Source organism: Hemitrygon akajei, chromosome 12, assembly GCF_048418815.1.
Source record: "Hemitrygon akajei chromosome 12, sHemAka1.3, whole genome shotgun sequence".
In the NCBI taxonomy this organism is placed as follows: Eukaryota; Metazoa; Chordata; class Chondrichthyes; order Myliobatiformes; family Dasyatidae; genus Hemitrygon; species Hemitrygon akajei.
The window spans coordinates 12,077,279-12,099,715 of record NC_133135.1 but is presented as its reverse complement, the minus strand read 5'-3'; the positions used below and the strand labels follow the sequence as shown (position 1 = coordinate 12,099,715).

Here is a 22,437-nt window from a genome sequence, read left to right as displayed (position 1 = left end):
TATGGTGATATATATGTACTTTGATAATAAAATTTACTTTATACTTTGAGCTTTAATATGCAGTCCTGTGGAAAAGTCTTTGGAACCCTAGCTATATATATGTGCCTAAGACTTTTGCATAGTACTGTAAATATTCATTCATTTGTTCGTTATGTGCCGTGTTGTATGATGTAGGGCATTATAGTCTTGACCATTATAGGTCTTGCCAAATTTTTCTACAGAAGTGGTTTGCCATTGTCTTCGTTTGGGCAGTGTCTTTACAAGATGGGTAACCCCAGCCCTTATCAATACTCGTTAGAAATTGTCTGCTTGGTGTCAGTGGTCCTATAACTAGGACTTCTGATATGCACCCTCTGCTCATACGACCATCCATCACCTGCTCCCATGGCTTCACATGACCCTGATCAAGGAGACTAAACAGCTGCTACACCTTGTCCAAGGGTGACCTGCAAGCTAGCAGAGGACAGGAGCGCCTTACACCTCCCTTAGCAGAGATGTATCTTCACCCTGGCACCATACTGTAGATATAATATATCTATATAAATGTATCTTATTTTATATATTATATATGAGATACAACATTGGTGTACTGGCATCAGCACTGGACGTCGAGTTCGAATCCGGCCGGCTCCCTTGCATGCTCTCCATCCATGGCTGGGTTGAGTGTCGAGCTAGCAGCTCGACCTTGTAAAAAAAAACCTGGAGAGGGATGGGCTCTGTCAGGTTTCAGATGCCCAAGACAATGAGCAATCATCAAAAAAAAGATCGGTGCAAAAAGTTTGTCATGACAGCACCCCGACAACTCCACCAGGAGTTAAGGGCGCGTGCGCGCGCGCGCACACACACACACACACACACACACACACACACACACACACACGATATACAGTATAATTTGTAGCACATCTTAAGGATTGTAGAATCAGAAAATCAGAATCAGGTTTAATATTACCAACACGTGTTGTGAAATTTGTTAATTTGGCAGCAGCAGTACAATGCAATACATGATAATATAGAAACAAAAAATGTGTAAATCAATTACAGTAAGTATATATATATATATGCATATTAAATAGTTAGATTAAAAATTGTGCACAACAGAAATAATATATATAAAAAATATGAGGTGGTGTTCATGGGTTCAATGTCCATTTAGGAATTGTATGACAGAGGGGGAAGAAGCTGTTCCTGAACTACTGAGTGTGTGTCTTCAGGCTTCTGTACCTCCATCCCGATGAGGAGAGGGCATGCCCTAGATGATGGGAGTCCTTAATAATGGACACTGCCTTTCACATTCCTTGAAGATGTCTTGGGTGCCACTGTACTGTTGTGGCAAAACAAGAAATTTCATGACAAATGTCAGTGATAATAAACCAGAGTCTGACTCTGGTTCTTCTGAGGAATTCTCCTGGTGCCCTGGCTTGCATTTCTCCCTCAACCAACAGGACCAAATACAGAGAGAGGAGGAAAGAGCAATGGTGATTTATTGCTTGTAGATCTTGCTGTGCAGAAATTGGCTGTCACAATTCTTACAAGTGTTAGCACAAAGGGTGATCACTGTGGATGGTTGCTTTGAATTTTATTTTCTTAGGACAATAAAGAACATTTAAATAGTAATGTTTTACATTATTATTAATTTGTGCAAATGCAACACTGAAAAATGTTATTAATCTTTTTAACTGAATAGATTTTGCCAGCTTTTCTACAGGAATGTATTTGCAACTTTGAACATTACTGGGAAGTTGACTCTCAAAACACGTTGCCTCCCACTTCATATTAATGCATAATGAGAATGTCCCTGAACACTCAAACCCCCGTGACACATGAACGTAAATGAAGGCAAAGCAGCCTTGTTCTGATTCAGGCCTTTTAATGGAAATGAGCTTGGCATAATTTGCCCCTGATTTTGACAGGTTTGGTTTTGAAAGGCATGTTCGTGCCGTGCCTCTCAACATCCTGGGTTCTGAATAAAGCAAACTACTTGTGGTCTAAGCCTACAACTCAAATCCTGGTTGGCTGAAATCTTTGCATTGCAACAAAAGAAAATAACTGAATAATGAGACCGGGTTTGGGATGTCCCAAAGGGCTTTGCAGTTAATTTAAGATTTAGTTGCATTTGTAGAAACGGCAGTGAATGTTTGCAAAGCAAGCTCCCACAAGCGGATAATCTGTGTTCTTTGTTGAGTTAGAGGTTCTCTGAAATCATGGTGAACACCCCTGCTGATCAAGTGATGCATATCCTCCTGAGGGGGTAAATGGGGTCTCGATTTAAGGCACACCAGTGGCAATATTTCATTAGGTGTTTGAGGAAATTTGGCATATCACTGGACTCTAGCAAACTTCTGCAGATATATTGTACATAGAACTTAGAGCATAGAAATCTACAGCCCATTCCAGGCCCTTCAGCCCACAATGTTGTGCTGACCATGTAATCTACTCTAGAAACTACTTAGAATTTTCCTAGGGCATAGCCCCTCTCTTTTTCTAAGCTCCATGTACCTATTCAAGCGGCTCTTAAAAGACCCTATTATATCCACTTCCACCATTGTTGCCAGCAGTGCATTCCATGCACTCACCACTCTCTGTGTGAAACATTTATCCCGTCATCCCCTGGGTACCTATTTCCAGGCACCTTAAAACTATGCCTCCTTGTGTTAGCCACTTCAGCCCTGGGAAAAAGCCTCTGACTATCCGCATAATCAATGTCCATCATTTTATACACCTCTATCAGGTCACCTCTCATCTTCTGTCGCTCCAGGGGGAAAAGGCCAAGTACACTCAACCTATTCTCATAAGGTATGCCCTCCAATCCAGGCAACATCCTTGTAAATCTCCTCTGCACTCTCTCTATAGTATTCCCATCCTTCCTGTAGTGAGGTGACCAGAACTGAACACAGTACTGCAAGTGGGGTCTGACCAAGTTCTTATATAGCTGTAACATTACATTAGGAACATTCTAACTGATTGCATCACTCAGGGCATGCTTTCTTCCTATTGCTACCATCAGAGAGGAGGTACAGGAGCCTGAAAACACAATCTCAACACTTTCGGAACAGCATCTTCTCCTCTGCTGTCGTATTTCTGAATGGACGATGAAACTATGAACACTACCTTACTATTTTTGCTCTCTTTTATTAATTTCCTTACAGACAGCCACAAAATGAAGAAAAGCAATAGAAAAAAAATCTTATCATGCAAACAATAAAAGTTAGCAACTGAAGTCTAGGAAAGTGAGTTCACAACCGCAAAACCAGTCATCACCGCAGCCAATTCAGGAGCCCATTAGCTGCCACAGCTTTAGCACAGCAGAGAGGTGAGTAAACCTCTTGGACCCTCCTGCCCAGACACCCTGACGTTTTCAATAAGAGTTTAAATCGGCCAAACCTCAGGTTGTTCTTCACATCTGCACGCTGGCCCTGCCCCCTCAATTCAGCCCGTACACACCACGCCATAACAGTCCCGCACCTTTCAGATTTCAGTAGACATGGAATACAAGGGCATCCCTTTAGAATGGAGATGAGGAGAATTTCTTTAGCAAGTGTGTCTGTGGAATTCATTGCCACAGATGTTCGTGGAGACCAAGTCTTCGAGTATACTTAAAACAGAGGTTGATAAGTACTTGATTCGTATAGGTGTCAAAAGATACACGAGAAGGCAGAAGAATGGGGTTGAGACTGATAATAAATCCATGCTGGAGTGGCAGAGCAGACTCAATAGGCTGGCTGTCATGATTATGCTCCTATGTTTGATGGACTTATGGTTCATCTGCAGTTGCTATTGCCCTCTCTCAGCCTCGTGTGAGAGGGTTACAGTCAGTCACAGCTTTGAATCAGAGTTGACCCTGTGGTTAAGGTGCTCCCATGTTGCTCTTACGGAGGGGAAGCCATAACATTGAGCAAGCAACAAAGGAGGAACAAAATTCAAATGAGGCCTTACAGTTTCAATAGAAATTCTTCCCAGCCGTCAGTTTTGCTGAACACCATTGATTTAGACCTTGCTTCAACCTTACTCTTCAGCGATGGCAGAGAAAGGAATAAATTATGTTAAGCAGCTTCTTTGCTTCATCTCATTACAAGGAACTCTTTCTCACACACACGCACACACACACACACACACACACACACACACACACACACACACACACACACACACACACACACACACACACACACACACACACACACACACACACACACACACACACAAAAAAAACTATTTCACACCTTTATTTAAAAAGCATAAACGTAAATGAGTTTATTTTGCAGAGAATTCTTTTGTATCCATAGAAATCTATATACAGGATAAAACTCTTCACCAAATTACCAATCAGTTGAATTACTTTATAAGAAATTCCAGCATCCCATGTCCCTCATCCTGATTGACATTCTTATGCATTGAACACAGGAGTTCAAATTTTCATGAAACGAGTCCCTGATTGGAAGACTTACTTTGGGGATCCATAAGATTTCCCACTTGAAGAAGGCACAGCAGCATCTATGTTTGCTGAGGAGATTGAGGAGATCATGGAGTGCAGGGCTCCCTGCCTCCATTCTAACAACTTTCTACAGCAGCGCCATCAGGTGTGTCCTGTCTGGCTGCATCACTGCGTGGCACAGAAGCTACAAGGCATCAGAACACATGGCTCTACAGAGGATGGGAAAAAATGCCGGGTGGATCACCAGGGTCTCCCTCCCCTTATTTGTGACACTTACTGGAAGTGTTGCTTCTGAAGGGCCCATAGCATCGTTGAGGATCCTAAACCGCCCATCCCACACTCTTTGACCCACTACTGTTGGGAAGGAGGTACAGGAGCATCAGGACTAGAACTGCCAGACTGAGTAACAGCTTCTTCCCTCAGGTTGTGAGACTAATGAATACCGTGCCAACTCCGAGGTCTTGTCACGAGGACTGTTCACATATACCGGACACTACATGCATTTTGAAAATATATTTTATTAATTTATTTGTGGTAATATTTTGTTTTATGTGCTGTGTGTGATATATGTTGTGTGGGTGCCCTGTTTAAAGGAACTTTGTTTAGTTTGCATATATGTACAGTCAGATGACAATAAACTTGAACTTAAATGTATCAAATTAAGAATCTGCAGAATAAAACAGTCCACAAGGTAGAGGTGTTCCCATCACAGTCCTGTCTATAGAATTGGTTAATTCTAAAGAGATGACCCATACTTTTGCTAACTGTTTTTATCGGGCAGGACAGGCCCCTCCAGCCCAAATGTGCCACACTGCCCAGCAACTCACCAATTTAACCCTAGCCTAATCACAGGACAATTTACAATAAACAATTAACCTACTAAATGGTGCATCTTTGGGCCGTGGGAGGAAACTGATGCGTTCATGGGGGGAAGGTACAAAACTCTTACAAACGGCACAGGAATTGAACTCCGAACTCTGGAAAGCCCTGAGCTGTAATAGTGTTGTACTAATTGCTACACTGCCATGGAGCAGGGTCTCCCACTAGCTCTCCTTGTTGCATGCTGGAGGACCCCAAAGCCACAATTTAATCCGCAATGTAACAAACTTTCTTTCTCTGCTGTGCCCTTCTGTGGGACATTTCCGTGGGACTTTTGATTTGGGAAGGTAAAGTGGAGGCATGTCACTAGCTCACAGGAGGTAAGCCAATTAAATTAAATCAGCAAATTTCTTTGCCAGCAGAAATTGAAGAAAATTAATTCTCCAGAGCATGAGATTGGAATATTCAGTCACTGACTAGTTAACCTACAGAAAATGCTGAACTTTGTCCATGAATCACTGCATTCTACATTGTGAAAGCACTCTCATGGTATTGTCAAGACTAACCCAGCAGGTAAGGTTAACCTAATGACTAAGCTCACTCTGTAGAAAGTCTTCAAACACCATGCCTTGCATTTTATTACTCTTCGAAACAAGGTCCAGCAGGGATCAATTTGGGCTGAATGGCTTCTTTCTGTGCTATCTTTATGATAAAGCAAGCAAATAAAAAAAAACATATTTCAGTGTTTCACATTGAAGAGTGCAAAATGCAAACTGAGAAATTACAATTGAGTTTTTACTGGATGCAAGGCTGCACTTTCATTATACATTTACAAACTAGACAGGAATCCAAATGGAATCAGAAACCTGTTATAAGGATTTTAAGCGATTTGTGTACTCCATTTCACCCACTCTTTCCCAACACAGCCCACCCCATACAGCAAAACTTTAAATAAGTTATGTTCATGGCCCATCAATGTCACTTGTAGCTCAACTGAGAGGCATTTTTCTTCTTCTCCCATCTCAGTGCTGGTTGTCCATCATCTTCAGCCAGATCATCTCAGGTATTCAAAGCAACAGGGCACATTTTTAAATAACCGGTAGTACTCTTTCTGAATCTGTCAAATACAATAAATACAAGCAAGTTAATTTCACTATTTATTCAGATTTCAAAGTTTAACTTAGACATCGGTGGCTGGGTGGCATCACAGCTTTTCTCAGATTGCTGAGAGTATTTACCATTTACATACTAGGACTTCATGGAGGGGTGTAGAGGAGGTTTTTGAGAATTCTCTCTGGAATTAAACAATTAACAAATGAGGAGTGTTTAACTGCTCTGGACCTGTACTTGCGGGAGTTTAGAAGAATGATCGGGGGGGAGGGGGTGGAATCTCATTGAAACCCATCGAATATTGAAAGGCCTAGACAAAGTGGGTGTGGAGAGGATGTTTCCAATCATGGGAAAGGGCCAGAGGGCACAGACTTAGAATAGGAGGACATCACTTTAAAACAAAGATGAAGAGGAATTTCTTTAGCCCGTGGGTGGTGTATCTGTGAATAGATGTGGAGGTCAAGTCATTGAGTTTATTTAAAGCAGATGCTGAAAGGTTCTTGATTAGTCAAGGTGCCAAAGGTTACGGGGGAGTAGACAGGAGAATGAAATTACGAAGGAAAATGATCAAATATGATTGAATTGAGGAACATACCTCCTGGGCTGAATGGACTAATTCTGCTTCTTTGCTTTACGGTCCTATTCCTAGGGGACTGAGAGGTGACTTTACAACGGTGTATAAAATTGTGAACAGCAAAGTTAGGTTGAATGTACTTTACTCTTTGGTAACTGTGTGGAGCCATTCCTAATCAATATCCTTGTGCTGGCTCAATGTAAGAACTATTAGTGTAACACTCTTAGACAACAAATACACACTAAGTATTCCATTGTTTGTGAAATGCTCTGAGACGTTATGAGGTTGTGAAAGGTTTTGTGCAAATAGGGATCTTCTATCACTCCTTTAGACAGTCCATCGTAGATCAATGGAACTCCGTCTACCACAAGAGATGGGATTTCCGGGTGGCCTCTCGTTTTAATTCTAATTCCCATTCCTACGCCTTCCTTTACTGCCACACAATAAGGTCATCCTCAGGATGATTGAGCCACACCTCATATTCCACAAGAGAAGCAGAATTAGACCATTTGGCCCATCGAAACCTCGGCTATTTCATCACGGCTGATCCAATTTTCCTCTCAGCCGCAATCTCCTGCCTTCTCCCCATATCCTTTCATGCCCTGATCAATTAACTACTGCCTTAAATATACATAAAGACAGCCTCCACAGCTGCTTAGGGCAAAGAATTCCACAGATTTACCACTCTCTGGCTAAAGAAATTCCTCCTCATCTCTGTTCTCAAAGATGCCCCTCTATTAGGAGGCTTTGTTCTCTGGTGTTAGACTCTTCCAGCATAGGAAACTCTCCTATCTCCTCTCTCCTCTCTTATCAGATTCCTTCTTCTTTAGCCCTTTAACTCTTCCACCTATCACCTCCCAGCTTCTCACTTCATCTCTCCTGCCCCTCCCACCTTCCCTCTCACCTGGTCTCACCTATCCCTTGCCAGCTTATACTCCTTCCTCTCTCCCCACCTTCTTATTCTGGCTTCCTCCTCCTCCAGGAGGCAGAGTGTGGCAAAATTTAAAATGAGATTATTTGAAGAGCAAAGTGTGTGAGAGAGATTAGAGAGAACTTTATTCGTCACATGTACGTTGAAACATCGAAGGGCACCGTGGTTGTGTAGGACATGAGGTACCAAAGCGGTTAATACGACCCTATTGCAGCTCGGGGCCTTCCGGAGTTCAGAGCTCAATTCCGATGCCGTCCTTTAAGTTGCCTGTATATCCTCCCTGTGGAATGTGTGGGTTTTTCTCAAATGCTCTGGTTTCCTCCCACTCTCCAAAGACGTAGTGTGTAAGTTAGTTGGTTATTGCAAGTGTCCCGTGATCAAGTTAGGGTTAATTGGATTTGTCGTGTGTTGCTGGGGCAGTGAGGCTCGAAGGGCTGTGAGGGCCCATTTCGCACTGTATCGGTGAAATAAAAAAATAAAATTAACATGATAATACGTCGTTTGTGTCCAATCAAATCAGAGAGGAATACACTGGGGGCAGGCCACAAGTGTTGCCACACTTCCTCCACCAGCATAGCATGCCCACAACCCGCTATCCTTAACGTCTGTGGAATATGGGAGGAAACTGGAGCACCAGGAGCGAACCCACATGATCACAGGAAGAACAGACAAACTCTGTACAGACCGTGGTGGGAAATGCGTTACGCTAACTGTTACACTACCATGCCATTCAAAGATGGAATTACCTGGTGATGTCATGACAAATGGAACATACTATGGATAAAATATAAAATATCCATTTTTGAGAAATAAAGGAATTTTGTGAATGACAAGAGACTGTAATATCTTGGGATTTGGATGTCCTTGTACACGGATCACTGAATATTAACATAAAGGCACTGCATACAATTAGAAACTCAATTGGTCTGTTGACCTCTATGGTAATATGGGTTAATTGCACAGGCAAAGACATCATGGTTCAATGGTTTGTGGTGTGTGCAGGTCTGGTCTCCCCAGCTAATGGAAGATTTACTTGTGGTAGAGACAGAGTCAGAGAGTTATAGAAAAGTACAGTGCAGAAACATGCCTTTTGGCCTATCTAGTCTGTGCTGTACTATTTGAAATGCCTACTCCCATCGATCTGCACCAGGACCATAGCACTCAATATCCTTACTATCTATATACCTATCTAAACTTCTCTTAAGCATTGATATCAAGCTCAGATGCACCACTTTTGCTGGCAGCTCATTCCACACTCTCACAACCCTCTGAGTGAAGAAGTTTCCCCACATGTTCCCCTTAAACTTTTCACCTTTCACCCTTAACAAACATTCACTTGGCTTACTCTGAATGAGACAGGTTTGTTGTAAGATACGAAAATAAGTAATCCAGGCCTGTACTCCCTTGAGTTGAGGAAAATTCGAGGTGATTTCATTGGAATTTACTGAATCGGTGTGAAGTTAACAGAGACACAGGTGATTCTGCAGATGCTGGAAATCTTCAGCAACTCAGAATGCTGGAGGGACTCAACAAATAGTCGACGTTTCATGAAGAGGACAGATGAGGTGTCTCAGCTCAAAAAAATTGACTCCTCATTTCCCTCCATTGACGCTGCTTGTCCTGCTGAGAACTCCTGTCATGTTGTGTGAGCTGTAGAGTTAATGTTACTTCAAATGGGGTGTCCAGGACCAAGAGGTCACAGACTCAAAATAAAGAATTAGATATTCAGGATGAAGATGAAAAGAAATTCCTTTACTGAGAAGGTGGTGAACCTTTGGAATTCTCTAACTAAAAGAACGGGGAATCTTGCTCACTGAGTAGAATAAAGGTTCACTTTTGTTCTGGGCCCTCCAAGAAGACCACAATCTTGTCGAAAGAGTTTTGAGGCTTGCGTTCCTTAGTGACCCAGAGAGCCATGTTGGCTGGAGTCAGGGCTTTGTGCTTTGTCTTTTTGTAGGGTCACCTTTGCCATACAGGTCAAAGGGTAGAGACCAGACTAAGAGAGGTCCACTGGTCCTCCAATTTTGGGGGTTCAACTCAAGGCTACCAAACCCGACTGGTTAAAAAAATGTTATGGAAACAGCAATGAAAAATCCTATATCTGTGTGTGATGGTACAAACATAGACAGGACTGTGCGCTTAGACCATAACTATACTTTATACATCTCTGTAAGGTCAACGCTCAGTCTCCTAGGGATAAAGTCCTAGCCTGCCATTCTCTGGGACCCTCACCATCTAGCCATGCTCTCTTCCTGCTTCTACCATCGGGAAGGAGGTAGAGGAGCCTTAGCTCCCACATGACCAGGTTCAGACTCAGTTATTACCCTTCAACCATCAGGCTCCTGAACCAATGTGGATAACTTCATTCATTGCGACACTGAATTGATTGCTCAAACTACAGACCACTTTCAAGGACTTGTTCTCAATATTTATTTATTTATTATTAATTTTGGGGAGAAATTGCACATTGTGTCTTCTTATGCATATTGGTTGTTCGTTCTTCTACATAGCACTATATATTCCGTGAGGGTAGCTTCCAAGCTGATGGCATGAGTATCGACTTCTTCTTCCAGTAAAAAAAATGTTTCCCTTCCCACTTCCCTCTTCTTCTATTTCCCCACTCTGGCTTCATACTTCTTCTAGTCAGCCTATTTCTTCCCCCTGGGTTCCCTCCTCCTTCCCTTTTCATTCTCCTTTCTTATTAGGTCCCTTCTTCTCCAGCCATTTATCTTTCCCACCCACCTGGCTTCACCTATCACCTTCTAGGTAGCCTCCTTCCCATTCCCCCACCTTTTTATTCTAGCGTCTTCCCGCTTCCTTTTCAATCCTGAAGAGGGTCTTGGCCTGAAATGTTTACTATTTATTCATTTCCATAGATGCTGCCTGCCCTGCTAAGATCCTTCAACAGTTTGTGTGCATTGCTTTGGATTTCCAGCACCTGTGGACTCATCGGTGAGACCCGACGTAGATTGGGAGACTGCTCCGTCTACCAGTACAAGTAGGATCTCACGGTGACCTCCGATTTGAATTCTACTTCCCATTCCCATTCTGACATGTCAGTCCATGGCCTCCTCTACTACCCCCATGAGTGGAGGAACAACACCTTATACTCTGTCTTATACTCTGGACGTCCCATTTGAAGTAACATTAACTCTACAGCTCACACAACATGATGGGAGTTCTCAGCAGGACAAGCAGCGTCAATGGAGGGAAATGAGGAGTCAATTTTTTTGAGCTGAGATACCTCATCTGTCCTCTTCATGAAACGTCGACTATTTGTTGAGTCCCTCCAGCATTCTGAGTTGCTGAAGATTTCCAGCATCTGCAGAATCACCTGTGTCTCTGTTAATGCCTTCAATCTGATGGCATGAACATCGATTTCTTGAACTTCCAATAATTGCCCCCTTTCTCCTTCACCATTCCCTATTCCAATTTCCCTTTCTCACCTTATTTGCTTACCTACCCAGCACCTCCCTCTGGCCTTTTATCCTCTCCTATTAGATTCCCCCTACTCCAGCCCTTTATGTCTTTAATCAATTGACTTCTCAGCTCTTTATTTCACCCCTTCCCATCTCACAGCTTCAACTGTCACTTACTACCTTGTACCTCTTCCTCTCCTCACACCACCTTCTTACTCTGACTTCTAATCTCTTTTCTCCAGTCCTGAGGAAGGGTCTCAGCCCAAAACATTGACTATTTACTCTTTTCCATAGATGCTGCCTGGCCTGCTGAGCTCCTCCAGCACTTTCTATGTATTACTATTAATCTGCAGACTTTCTCGTGTTTATTGGTTATTTGTCTTTGTTTCTGTGTAGCTTTTCATTGATTCTACTGTATTACTTTTTATCTGCTGTGAATGCCTGCAAGAAAATGAATCTCAGGGCAGTATTTGATGACATATACATATTTTGATAATAAATTTACTTTAAACTTTGAACTTCTCCCTATAACTCAGGTCCTCAACCCCTGGTAACATTCCCTAAAATCTTCACACTCCTTCTAACTTGATGATGTCTGTCTCATAGAGCAGCGGAAACTGTCCATGATGCTCCAAGTGCAGTCTCACCAATAACAGCATAGTGTCTCAACTTCTATTTTACATGAAGGCCAGCACAGCAATGAACCTTCGTCACCACCCCATGGCTTCACTTTCAGGGATCTGTGTACTCTGAGACCTCTCTGCTCTACAACATTCCCTGGAAAAGTTAATGTAATTCTATGTCAAGATATGCAGCTAAAAAGCAAGGTCAGAGAAATGCAGTATATATGTATTTTTTTCTGTTCTGTGATCTCTGGAAATCCATGATCAGCACATCTACAGATGGCTTACAATGTTTAAAATTCCTTAGCAGGACTTTCAACTGGTATTGGGGTGACTTCTGCTAATGTGGAATAAACAGGACATAATCCAAAGGGAATATTGATAGCATTGATTAAAGGGATAACATCAAAAATGATCGACTGCAGAATTAGTGTGTCATGTACCAATGCATGCTGACCTTGTCTCACAGTGGCAGTGAACCCTAATTAGTTATCTCCACACTGCAGCATTGAACGATATGTTGACAAGCTTGGTTAACAGTGACACATTTGTCCCAATCAATGAAACCATAAACAGCAGCAGAATGTATATTAAGCGCCTAAGTCTATCAGGAAATCCTTGCTAAATAAGAACCATAATGAGGTTAGAGGGCTGCCAGAAAGATGATTTTTAATCTATTTACTGTTTAGTGGCATTCTGACCTTTTCTCCCTTAATAATCTTGCCATACACAATTAGCTCAGATTAACTGTCAGCAATTAAACTTCAGGGAGAATTAAATGAGGGCACTGCAGTACCGCAGTAAGTAGAGCATTTTGCTCTCAAATCCAGCAGCCCCAGGGTCAATCATGACCTTGTAAGGAGTTTGCACCTTCTGCCTGTGACTGTACATTTCCTCAGGTTTCCTCACACATCCCAGAGATGTGCAAGTTGGTGGGTTAATTGGTCACTGTGCACTCAAAGGCCTCTTAAAGGTTCAAAGATGCTCTTCTGCACATCGTTGTTGTAACGTGTGGTTATTTGAGTAACTGAAGCCTTCCTGTCAGTTTAAACCAGGTCATTCTCCTCTGATCTCTCTAATTATCAAGGCATTTTTCACCCACAGAACTGCTGCTCTTTGGATGTTTTTTGTTTCTTGCACCATTCTCTGTAAATTCTAGAGGCTGATATGCGTGAAAACCACAGGAGATCAACAGTTTCCGTGATACATGAACAACCCTGTCCGGCACCAGCAATCATTCCTTGGTTAAGTCACTTAGATCACATTTCTTCCCCATTCTGATGTTTGGTCTGAACAACAACTGAACCTCCTGACCATGCCTGCATACTTTATGCATTGAGTTTCTGCCACATGATTGGCTGATTAGATATTTACATTAACGAGCAGATGCATAGGTATATCTAACAAAGTGGCCACTGAGTGTATGTTACCACTAACGTGTCAATGAGTAGAGGAATCTTGGGTGGGGTGGGGTGGTGGGAGCTGATGTATAAACTGAAAGAATATAACAGGGATAGTGTAAATGAGTGCCTATTGCTCAGCAGAGTCTTGATTAACATTAAGATTAGATTAGCCTTATTGGTCATGTATACATCAAAACATACAGTGAAATGTGTTGTTTGGGTCAATGAACAACACAGTCCGAGCATGTGCTGAGAGCAGCCCACAAGTGCCGCCATGCTTCTAGTACCAACACAGAATACCCACAATTTTACTACCCATACGTCTTGGAAATTGGGAGGAATCCAGAGCATCTGGAGGATATCATGGGGACAACATACAAACTCCTTGCAGACAGCAGCAGGACTTTAATCGGCTCAAAGGCTCAGTTTCTGTGATGTGTGATCCACCAAGGGCCCAACCTCCCCGTCATCAAGAACATCTTCAAGAAGGCTGCATCAGTCGTGAAAGACCCTGATCATCCAGGGCATGCTCTCATCTCTACTACCTAAGTCTTTAAACTATTTAACGACAACTTCCACCATCATTTGAGAAAGAGACAAAGATTTGTGGCCCTCAAATAAGAAAACAAAATTCACCCCGCATTAACCCTGAATGGCTGACCACATATTTCTATCATTAAGGATCCCCACCAGTACTGCCTGGCTGATGGGGACCTCAGGTGGTGGGAGGTTGCAGGTGACAGTGATCTCCCACCATCCAGGGCAGGTTCCCTTCGCATTAATACTGTCAGGGAGGAGGTACAGGAGCTTAAAGACCCACACTCAGCATTTTAGGAACAGTTTCTTCCCCTTTGCCATCAGGTTTCTGAATGGACAATGAACCCATGAACACTATCTCACTGTTCATCTCCTGCACTTTAATTTTATTTTTATGCTGACATTCAGCGCAAGGTTATTGCTGCGACACCATTCAGCTAGCTGAAACCAATGGTAGTCATTTTGTAACTGTAATCATTATTGTGAATTAAATTTCTTGTTCTCTGTGAATTTAGTAAAGTTATTTTGTATTCATTGATGATTAGAACCAGAATCAGGTTCATTATCACTGACTAATGTGAAAATTGTTGCTAATTGTCAACAGTGCAGAACAGCACATACAATATTGTAAGTTACAATTAAGAATTATATATAAAAAATAAAGAGGTCACGTAAAAAGAGAGAAAAATTGAGAAAAAATTGAGGTTGTGTTCATGGGTTCATAAACTGTTCAGAAATCTGATGGCCGAGGATAAAAAGCTATTCCTTAAAAGTTGAGTCTGTGTCTTCAGGCTCCTGTATCTCCCCCCCCCCCCCCCCCAGGAGTAGCAATGAGAAGAGGGCATGCTCTGGATGGTGAGGACGCTTAATGATGGATGCCATCTTCTTGAGGCACTGCCTATTGAAGACATCCTCGATGGTGGCAAGGCTGGTGCCCACGTTTGCAATCCTCTGCAAGTTCTTCTGAATTTGCACACTGCTACCTCCATTCCAGATGGTGATGAAGCCAGTCAGTGTGCTGTCCACAGTAGAAACTTCTACAGAGGATTCTACTCTGAACTCCATTACTGCAGTAGATGATAGTAAAAAGAACATAAGAGCATAAGAAATAGGATCAGGAGTAGGCCGTCTGGCCCATCGAGCCTTTTCCACCATTCAATAAGATCATGGCTGATCTGGCCATGGACTCATCTCCACCTACCTACCTTTTCCCCATAACCTTTAATTCCCCTGCTAAGAGGGCTACGCGGTGGGGAAATTCTAAGCGGTTTCTAGAGCAGGTTACATGGCTGGCACAACATTGTGGTTCAAAGAATCTGTAATGTGCTGTAGATTTCTATATTTCTATGCAAAAATCTATCCAAATTTATCTTAAGTGTATTTACCGAAGTAGCCTCCACTGCTTCATTGGGCAGAGAATTCCACAGATTCACCACCCTCTGGAAAAAGTAGTTCCTCCTCATCTCCGTCCTAAATCTATTCCCTTGAATCTTGAGGCTATGTCCCCTAGTTCTTGTCTCACTTACCAGTGGAAACAATTTTCCTGCCTCTATCTTATCTATCCCTTTCATAATTTTATATGTTTCTATAGGATCTCCTCTCCTTCTTCTGAATTCCAGCGAATACAGTCCCAAGTGACTCAATCTGTCCACATAGTCTAACTCCCTCATCTCTGGAATCAAGCTGGTGAACCTCCTCTGACCCACCTCCAAAGCCAGTATGTCCTTCCTCAAGTAAGGAGACCAGAACTGCACGCAGTACTCCAGGAGTGGCCTCACCAGTACCCTGTATAGTTGCAGCATACCTCACTGCGCTTAAATTTAATCTCTCTAGCAATAAGGGTCAACATTCCGTTTGCCTACTTGATAGCCTGCTGTATCTGCAAACCAACCTTTTGTGATTCATGCACAAGCACTCCCAAGTCCCTCTGCACAGCAGCATGCTGCAATGTTTTACCATTTAAATAATAATCTGCTGTTTCATTTTTCCTTTTCCTTCCAAAGATCTTGCATTTACCAACATTGTACTCCATCTGCCAGACCCTTGCCCACTCACTTAACCTATCTATATCTCTCTGCAGACTCTCCATACCTTCTGCACAATTTGCTTTTCCACTCAATTTAGTATCATCAGCAAACTTAGATACACTACACTTGGTCTCCTCTTCCAGATTGTTAATGTATATCGTGAACAGCTGCGGGCCCAGCACCGACCCCTGTGGCACACAGTTCACCACTGATTGCCAACCAGAGTAACATCCATGTATCCCAACTCTCTGCTTTCTATTTGTTAACTAATCCTCTATCCATGCTAATACATCACCCCTAACGCTATGCATCCTTATCTTATGGTTAGGTCTTTTATGCGGCATCTTATCAAATGCCAAATAAGTGACATCTATCTGTTCCCGTCTATCCGCTGTGCTCATTATATCCTTAAAGATCTGCAGTAAGTTTGTCAAACAGGACCTGCCTTTGCTGAATCCATGCAGCATCTGCCTGATGGATCCATTTCTTTCCAGAAAACACCTCTCTATCCTATCTTGAAAGTCTGGAACAGCCTCAGCTACTCATTAAAATGGAGGAAGACTAGCTGGGAGGAAGTCAGAATGTCAGGAGTCCACGTAGTTGTTAATCGTGGACAGCAGGAGAAGTCCATAACACCACAAACCACTCACTCACCCTTCTCATCCAGTTGCAGACTCCATGGTTTCTACACAAGTCATCAGAACTGAAGTGGAAGTGACTGCCTCAAAGCCTGTGTTGGCAAAGTAGGGTGGTGCAGTAGCGTAACAGTTACTGTCATGGTTTACAGTGCCATCAGTCACCAAACGGGGTTCAATTCCCATCTGTAAGGACATTATATGTTCTCACCTGACCCTGTGGGTTTCTTCCGAGTGTTCTGGTTTTCTCCCACAATCCAATGACATGGTTGGTACATGTCACATGCTCACATGGGTGTAATTGGGTGGCACTGGCTCCAGTAAAGATTCTTTTACTTTTATTAACAGGGTGGCAGGGTGGAAATATGTCTTTAGCAAAGGAGATGTAAAGCGCTCCTTCCCTCCACTAGCCTGCAGGTTACCCTTAGCACCTGCTTAGCCTCCCCGATCAGGGTCACGCGAAGCCAAGGGAACAGGTGGTGGATGGTCGTATGAGGAGCTGGTGCATATCACAAGTCCTGCTTTGTGACCACTAATGCCAAGCAGAAGGCAAATGCAAACCACTCTGTAGAAAACTTTGTCAAGCACAATCATCGTCATGGAAATACCATGATTAATATGACATGGCCCATAATGAATGAATGAACTCTTATTAATAACTCCGCTGAACCTGTTTCTATACTAGAACTTTTGTCACCCTTATTCCTATTATCAAAAGTAAAGTCCTACACAATCAAAGACTTTCTCACCTCCCTGTTTCCTTGGTTGCAAGGCAGTTAGCGTAACACTTTACATCAGCAGTGATCGGAAGATCAGGAGTTCAATTCCCACAGCTGTCTGTATGGAGTTTGTACGTTCTCTCCGTAACTTTGTGGCTTTCCTCTGGGTGTTCCAGTTTCCTCCCAATTAACAATGCATGCGTTAAGGTTCGTGAGTTGCGGGTATGCTAAGTTGGTGCCACAAGCATGGTTACTCCTAGCACATCCTAGGTCTGTGTTGGTTGTTCACACATTTCAGTGTATGTTGCGATACATTGACATAGATGTAATCATTAAAGCTAATCTTAAAGATCTTTATTTTGAATGCATGGATTAATTAAGAGACACCTCTCTCCCTTTGTTCACATTTTGCTATTGTAGCAATTTAATCAATATTGTTATTGCATGGAGACATTAATGAGTTTGATGTCAGCGCTGCAAATTCACATTAGAGGAATGAGGAAGAGAACACAGCTTGCTTTTCCCCATGTGATATCAATGAATATCACAAATAAACAAGCAACTAAAACTTTGCTTGTTAGTTTGCGCTGTTGATATGAGAGCCCAAGCAATCCCACAGTCCCATGATTCCACGGGTAATAATGCTAATGCACTTATCTACTGTGAATAGCAGTATAATTAGGAAGCAATTTATTTCCAGTTATAAGTTGGTCATTGGAATATAAAGCAATATGGTAGCATATAATCAAGAAGGTGCTCTGATGCTCTTCACACTACTAATTATACATTATCATTATTGTTAACGATATTCCAGCTATTTAACAGAGGCAAGATCTGTAGTATATGGGGAAGATATATAAACTGGGAAAAGTCATATGACTGATTTTGTTCAGCACTGAAGTTATGAGCTCACTTTCAAGGACTCTACAGCTCATGTTCTCAATCTTACTTTCGGGGTGCAATAGTAGTGTAGCTGTTAGCGGAACGCTGTAACAGCCTGAGGTGTTCTGGAATTTGGAGTTCAGTTCCGGTCTGTAAGGAGCTTGTGTGTTCTCCTCATGAAGCACATAGATTTCCTCCGGGTGCTCCAGTTTCCTACCACAGTTCAAAGAAGTACCGGTTAGTAGGCTAATTGGTCATTGTAAATTGACCAGTGATTATGCAGGGGTTCAATAGGGGAGTTGCTGGGTGTTGTGGCTCATTGGGCCGGAGGGCCTGTCCTGTACTGTATCTCTAAAGAAGTAGATACGTAAGTAATTTATTTATTTGTTTTTTTTTGTAATTGCACAAGTTGTCTTCTTATGCATATTGGTTGTGGTCTGTCTTTGTGCACAATTTTGTATTGATTCGATTGTGTTTCTTTGCATCTACTGTGATTGCCTGAAAAATGGATCTCAGGATGACATTTACATATCTAGAGAATACAATTACTTTGAACTCTCTGAACTTTTGAAACATTGAAAATGGAGCAAGCCACTCAGTCCCTGGTTCTGTTGTTCTAGATGAATGTGCCTGATCACCAGGCCAATGTCATATTGAAAATTATGAGGGTTATAGACAGGGTAAGTGCAAGCAGGCTTTTTTCACAGAGCTTTGTGTGAATTTAGATCCAGAGGTCATAGGTTAAGAGTGAAAGGTGAGGTGTTGAAGGGGAACTTGAGGGGGAGCTTCTTCACGAAGAGAGTAGTGTGAGCGTGGAATGGGTTGCCTGCAGAAATGTTGGATATGGCTTCGATTGCAACATTGAAGAGAAGTTTGAATGTATATGGATGGGAGAGGTATGGAGGGTTCTGGTCCAGGTGAGGACCTCCTCCTCACATTAAACCATTGTCTGCTAGTTTTAGAATATTGTACGCAGTTGTCGTCACCTACCTGCAGGAAAGGTATCAACAAGCTTCAAAGAATACTGAGAAAATTGACAAGGATTATTGCCAGGACTTGAGGTCCTGAGTTATAGGGAAAGCTGAAATAGACTAGGACTTTATTCCCTGGATACAGAGGAATAGTGGACTTCAGAAAGGGGGAGCCAAGGGAACACACGCCAGACCTCATTGAGGGTTCAGTAGCGGAAGGGGTGAGCAGTTTAGTATTGCTGGCTGTTAGCATCTCTGAATATCCAACATATTGATGCAATTTTGAGGAAGGTATGTCAGTGGCTATATGTCTTTGGGAGTTTGAGATTTGGTATGACACTAAATCTCTACAGATGTGCACGGAGAGCATTCTAACTGGTTCTAAAACCATCTGGTACAGAGGGGCCACTGCACAGGATCAGAAGAAGATGCAGAGGGTTGCAAACAGAACTGGCTCCATCATGGGCACTAGCCACCACACCATCGAAGACAGCTTCAGAAGGTGGTTCATCAAGAGGGCTGCACCCATCATTAACAACCCCCATCACCTAAGACATGGCCTCTCTCATTTTAGGAACAGCTTCTTTCCCTCCACCATCAGATTTCTGAATGGACAATGAACCCGCCCATGAACAGTTCTTCACTGAGTTTGCATTACTTATTTAAGTTAATTTTTAATATATATTTTACTGTAATTTACAGCCACAAAATAACAAATTTCATAACATCCATCAGTAATATCAAACCTGATTCTGATTCTGAGAATGAATGGAGACTTTACAGAGGTGTACAAAATTATGAGAGTTGTAAATAGAGTGGATTCTTGCAGGCTTTTTTCCCTCAGCTTGGGTGAGACTAGAGCTAGAGCTCATAGAGTGGGTTTAAGTTGGAAGTTGAACTATTCAAGGGGAACCTGGGAAGTCACCATTGCATTCAGAGGGCAGTGTAAGAGTGAAATGAGTGGAAGTGGTGGATGCAGGTTCAATTGTAACATTTAAGGGAAATTTGGATAGGAGCATGGATGAGACCAGTTTGGAGGGATATGGTCCCTGGATGGGAAGAGGCAGAAGACTAGGTCGGAATGGACTAGATAGGCTGAAGGGCCTCTTTCTGTGCTGTTCTACTGTATGACTTTATAACTGCCCCCAGATTCTACTACACACTCACACACTGAAGACAGTTTACAGGGACCGATGATCCTATCAGGATATGGTAAAAGTATCAGAATCAGGTTTAATATTACCCGTAAATGTCGTGAAATTTTTTAAACTTTGCAGCAGCAGTACAATGCGATACATGATAATATAGAGGAAAAAAAAACTGAATTATAGTAAGTAGTGCAAAAATAGAAACATGAAAGTAGTGAGGTAGTGTTCATGGGATTATTATTCATTCAGAAGTTGGGTGGCAAGGGGGAAGAAGCTGAATCATTGAATGTGTGCCTTCAGGCTTCTGTTCTTCCTTCCTGATTGTAGCAATGAGATGAGGGCATGTCCTAGGTAGTGGAGGCCCTTAATAACGGACACTGCCTTTTCGAGGCACCACTCCTTGAAGATGTCCGTAAGATTATAAGAACATAAGATATAGGAGCAGAATTAGGCCATTTGGCCAAATCGAGTCTGTTCTGCTATTTCATCATGCGTCATCGAATTTTCCTCTTAGCCCCAACCTCCTGCCTTCTCCTCGTATCCCTTCATGCCCTGATTAATCAAGAATCTATCAATGTCTGCCTTAAATATACAGCTGCTTGTGGCAAAGAATTCCACAGATTTTCCACTCTAGCTATACAAATTCCTCCTCATCTACATTACAAAAGAAGAAGAAGAAGAAGAAAAAGAAGAAGAATGGCCCTTAACTCGGCAGTGAAGTTATCAGGGCACCGTCATGACAGTGTTTCCATAGCAAGCTATTCTTGTTTTTACACGACCGAGTTGCTAGCTCGACGCTCAACCCGACTTGGATTCGAACTCGGGAAACTTTGCTCTGGAGTCCGGCACTGATATTATTGCTCCACCAAGCGGGACACATTACAAAAGGATGCCCCTATATTCTGACGCTGTGTCTTCTGGTCTTAGACACCCCATCATAGGAAACATCCTCTCCACATTGACTCCATCAATGCCTTTCACCATTCAATAGGTTTCATGAGGTCACCCCTCATTCTTCTGAATTTCACTGAGTACAGGCCCACAGAAATCAAATGCTCTTCTTATAATAAGCCATCCAATCCTGGAGTCATTTTCGTGAACCTCCTTTAAAATCCTCTCCTGTTTCAACACATTCTTTCTAAGATAAGGGGCCCAAAACTGGTTATAATACTACAATTCTACCTTCACCTGTGCTTTATAAAGTTTCAAAATTACTTCCTTGCTTTTATATTCTAGTCCTTTAGAAAGTAATGCTAACATTGCATTTGCCTTTCTCAGCACAAAATCCACCTGCAAATTAACCTTTAGGAAATCCTGTACAATTCCCAAGTCCCTAGGCACTTCAGTTTTTTGTGTTTCCTTTCCACTTAGAAAATAGACAAACCTTCCATTTCTTCCACCAAAGTACATGACCATACATTTCCCGACACTGTATTCCATCTGCCATTTCTTTCCCCAATCTCCTAATTTGTCCAGCTCCTTTTGTACCCTGTCTACCTCCTCAAAACTACCTGCCCATCCACTAATCATCATATCATCTGCAAACTTTGCAACAAAGCCATCAATTTTATTCATACCAGAATCTTTCCTGTAATATCATGGGCTTGAGCTTGTTAAGAAGCCTCATGTGTGGCAATTTGTCAAAAGCCTTCCGAAAATCCAAGTACACAACATCACTGATTCTTCTTTGTCTATCCTGCTTGTTAGTTCTTCAAAGAATTCTAACAGATAGTTCAGGATAGATTTTCCCTTGTGGAAATCATGCTGATTATGGCCTGTTTTAACATGCGCCTCCATTTACCCTAAGACTTTATACTTAATAATCGACTCCAACATCTTTCCAACCACTGAGATCACGGTAACTGGCCTATAGTTTCCTTTCTGCTGCCTCTCTCCCTTCTTGAAAAGTGGAGTGACATTTGCAATTTTTCAGTCTTCTGGAACATTCCCAGAATCAAGTAATTCTTGAAAGATCATTACTAATGCCTCCATGATTTCTTCAGCCATCGCTTTCAGCCAGGTGACTTAGCTACCTTCAGACATTTCAGTTTCCCAAGAACCTTCTCTCTAGTAATGGTTCCTTCACACAATTCATGCTTCCAATGGTCTGATATCCACTCTCTCCTCTCTTTTACATTTTATATACCTGAAGAAACTTTTGGCATGCTCTTTAATATTACTGGCTAGTTTTCTTTCCTATTCCA

At 42.3% G+C, this 22,437-nt stretch overlaps 1 protein-coding gene across 1 annotated transcript in view; it reads right to left on the bottom strand.

Moving 5' to 3' along the window:
* Positions 1 to 928: 928 nt before the first annotated feature.
* Positions 929 to 22,437, bottom strand: part of adgrl4 (adhesion G protein-coupled receptor L4) — a 154,049-nt gene continuing 132,540 nt past the window's right edge. The window contains exon 15 of the mRNA XM_073062561.1: positions 929 to 6,371. Within this exon, the coding sequence (XP_072918662.1) occupies positions 6,309 to 6,371 (63 nt within the window). The 3' untranslated portion in view covers positions 929 to 6,308. The remainder of the gene's footprint in view (positions 6,372 to 22,437) is intronic.